This window comes from Egretta garzetta, unplaced genomic scaffold (genome assembly GCF_000687185.1).
Source record: "Egretta garzetta isolate BGI_Z169 unplaced genomic scaffold, ASM68718v1 scaffold59, whole genome shotgun sequence".
NCBI classification, from domain to species: Eukaryota; Metazoa; Chordata; class Aves; order Pelecaniformes; family Ardeidae; genus Egretta; species Egretta garzetta.
The window spans coordinates 1790641-1791796 of NW_009267230.1; the positions used below are offsets into that span (position 1 = coordinate 1790641).

The 1156-nt window shown below is 62.3% G+C and overlaps 1 protein-coding gene across 1 annotated transcript in view; it reads right to left on the reverse strand.

Annotated features, from left to right (window-relative positions):
• Positions 1–320: 320 nt before the first annotated feature.
• The window catches only part of LOC104133890, a 9545-nt gene continuing 8709 nt past the window's right edge, over positions 321–1156 (reverse strand). The window contains exons 7-9 of the mRNA XM_009647354.1: positions 1047–1093; positions 569–640; positions 321–439 (exon numbers count right to left, since the gene is read on the reverse strand). Of these exons, the coding sequence (XP_009645649.1) occupies positions 321–439; positions 569–640; positions 1047–1093 (238 nt within the window). The remainder of the gene's footprint in view (positions 440–568; positions 641–1046; positions 1094–1156) is intronic.

Below are 1156 nucleotides of genomic sequence, written 5' to 3' on the forward strand. Positions count from 1 at the left end.
GTCTAGATGGATATGAGGATACGGAGCAGGCAAAGAGGGGTTGGGACCCAGTGAGCTGCTTTGGTCTCAGAGGACAGTTGCAGGCACCAGGATGCGGGTGAGATGGCTTTGCCACTGCACTGGAAGATTACCCGAACACGTCCTTGCTGGCACAAGCAGTTCATCCCAGGCCTTGGGCTGCTCCTGCTCTGTGACAGAGGATGCTGGAGCTTGATGGGGGAGAAAATTTGAGGGGGAGCAATAACTCAGCACAAGCTACATGAGGTCCTGTTTCCAGCGGCGGAGGAGCAAGCCTTAGGAAGGGTCTCTGGGAAGCTCCATCAGTACCGAGCCTTGGACGTCCAACCCATCTTCTCTCCCTCACTGCTCTGACGGTCTCCTGAGGGCTCCAGGACAGGCAAGGGCTGGGGCAACATCTCTCCAGCCTGGCCATCTTTACCTGTGGAGACCCAGGGCGGAGGCTGCTGCGTGCCCTCAGCAGCGCGCAGAACTCACACCATCACAACTGCCGCTCTCCAGCCTCTCCCTGCCATGTGTGGGAACACAGGCAAGGCAATCCATCTCCTACCTGCACCTTCCTCTGCCAGAAGCGTCTCCTTGACCACACAGTAATTATCCAAGTTCTCATAGGTCTGGAGCTCTGGGGGGACAAGATGACAGAAAGAGCCTGAGGGACGCCAGGGCCACGGGAGAAGGAGGGCAGACCCAGGCGAGCAGCAGCGCTGGGGGACGCAGGGCGCCCCGGGACACACAGCAGCAGGGCAAGCGGGGCCGGAGAGACGTGCTGCCTCCCCGGGGCAGGGCGAGCATGGGTGCAGCTCCCACCTAGCACCACGGGGGAACCCCAGCCACGGAGCTGCTGGGGGAGGCAGCCGGAGGAGGCTCTTGGCCGGGGATGGTGGCGTGGGACACGCTGCTCTGGCAGGTCAGGCAGAGCCAGGTGGGCTGCCAGACGTCATGCCAGGATGGCAACAGGCTCTCCTGCAACAGACCTGCTCCCTGCCCAGCTCCAAGCCCCACCACCGTCTCTGTGGTGGGGACCTTACCTGTGTAATGATCCTCCTCAGCTTTGCTGGGCAAGGCCGCCCTTTTCCTGGGGAGGCAAAGGGCAGTCCTGAGTCGGGGGAGAGGCTGGCATGGCCCAGGGCCCTGCTGA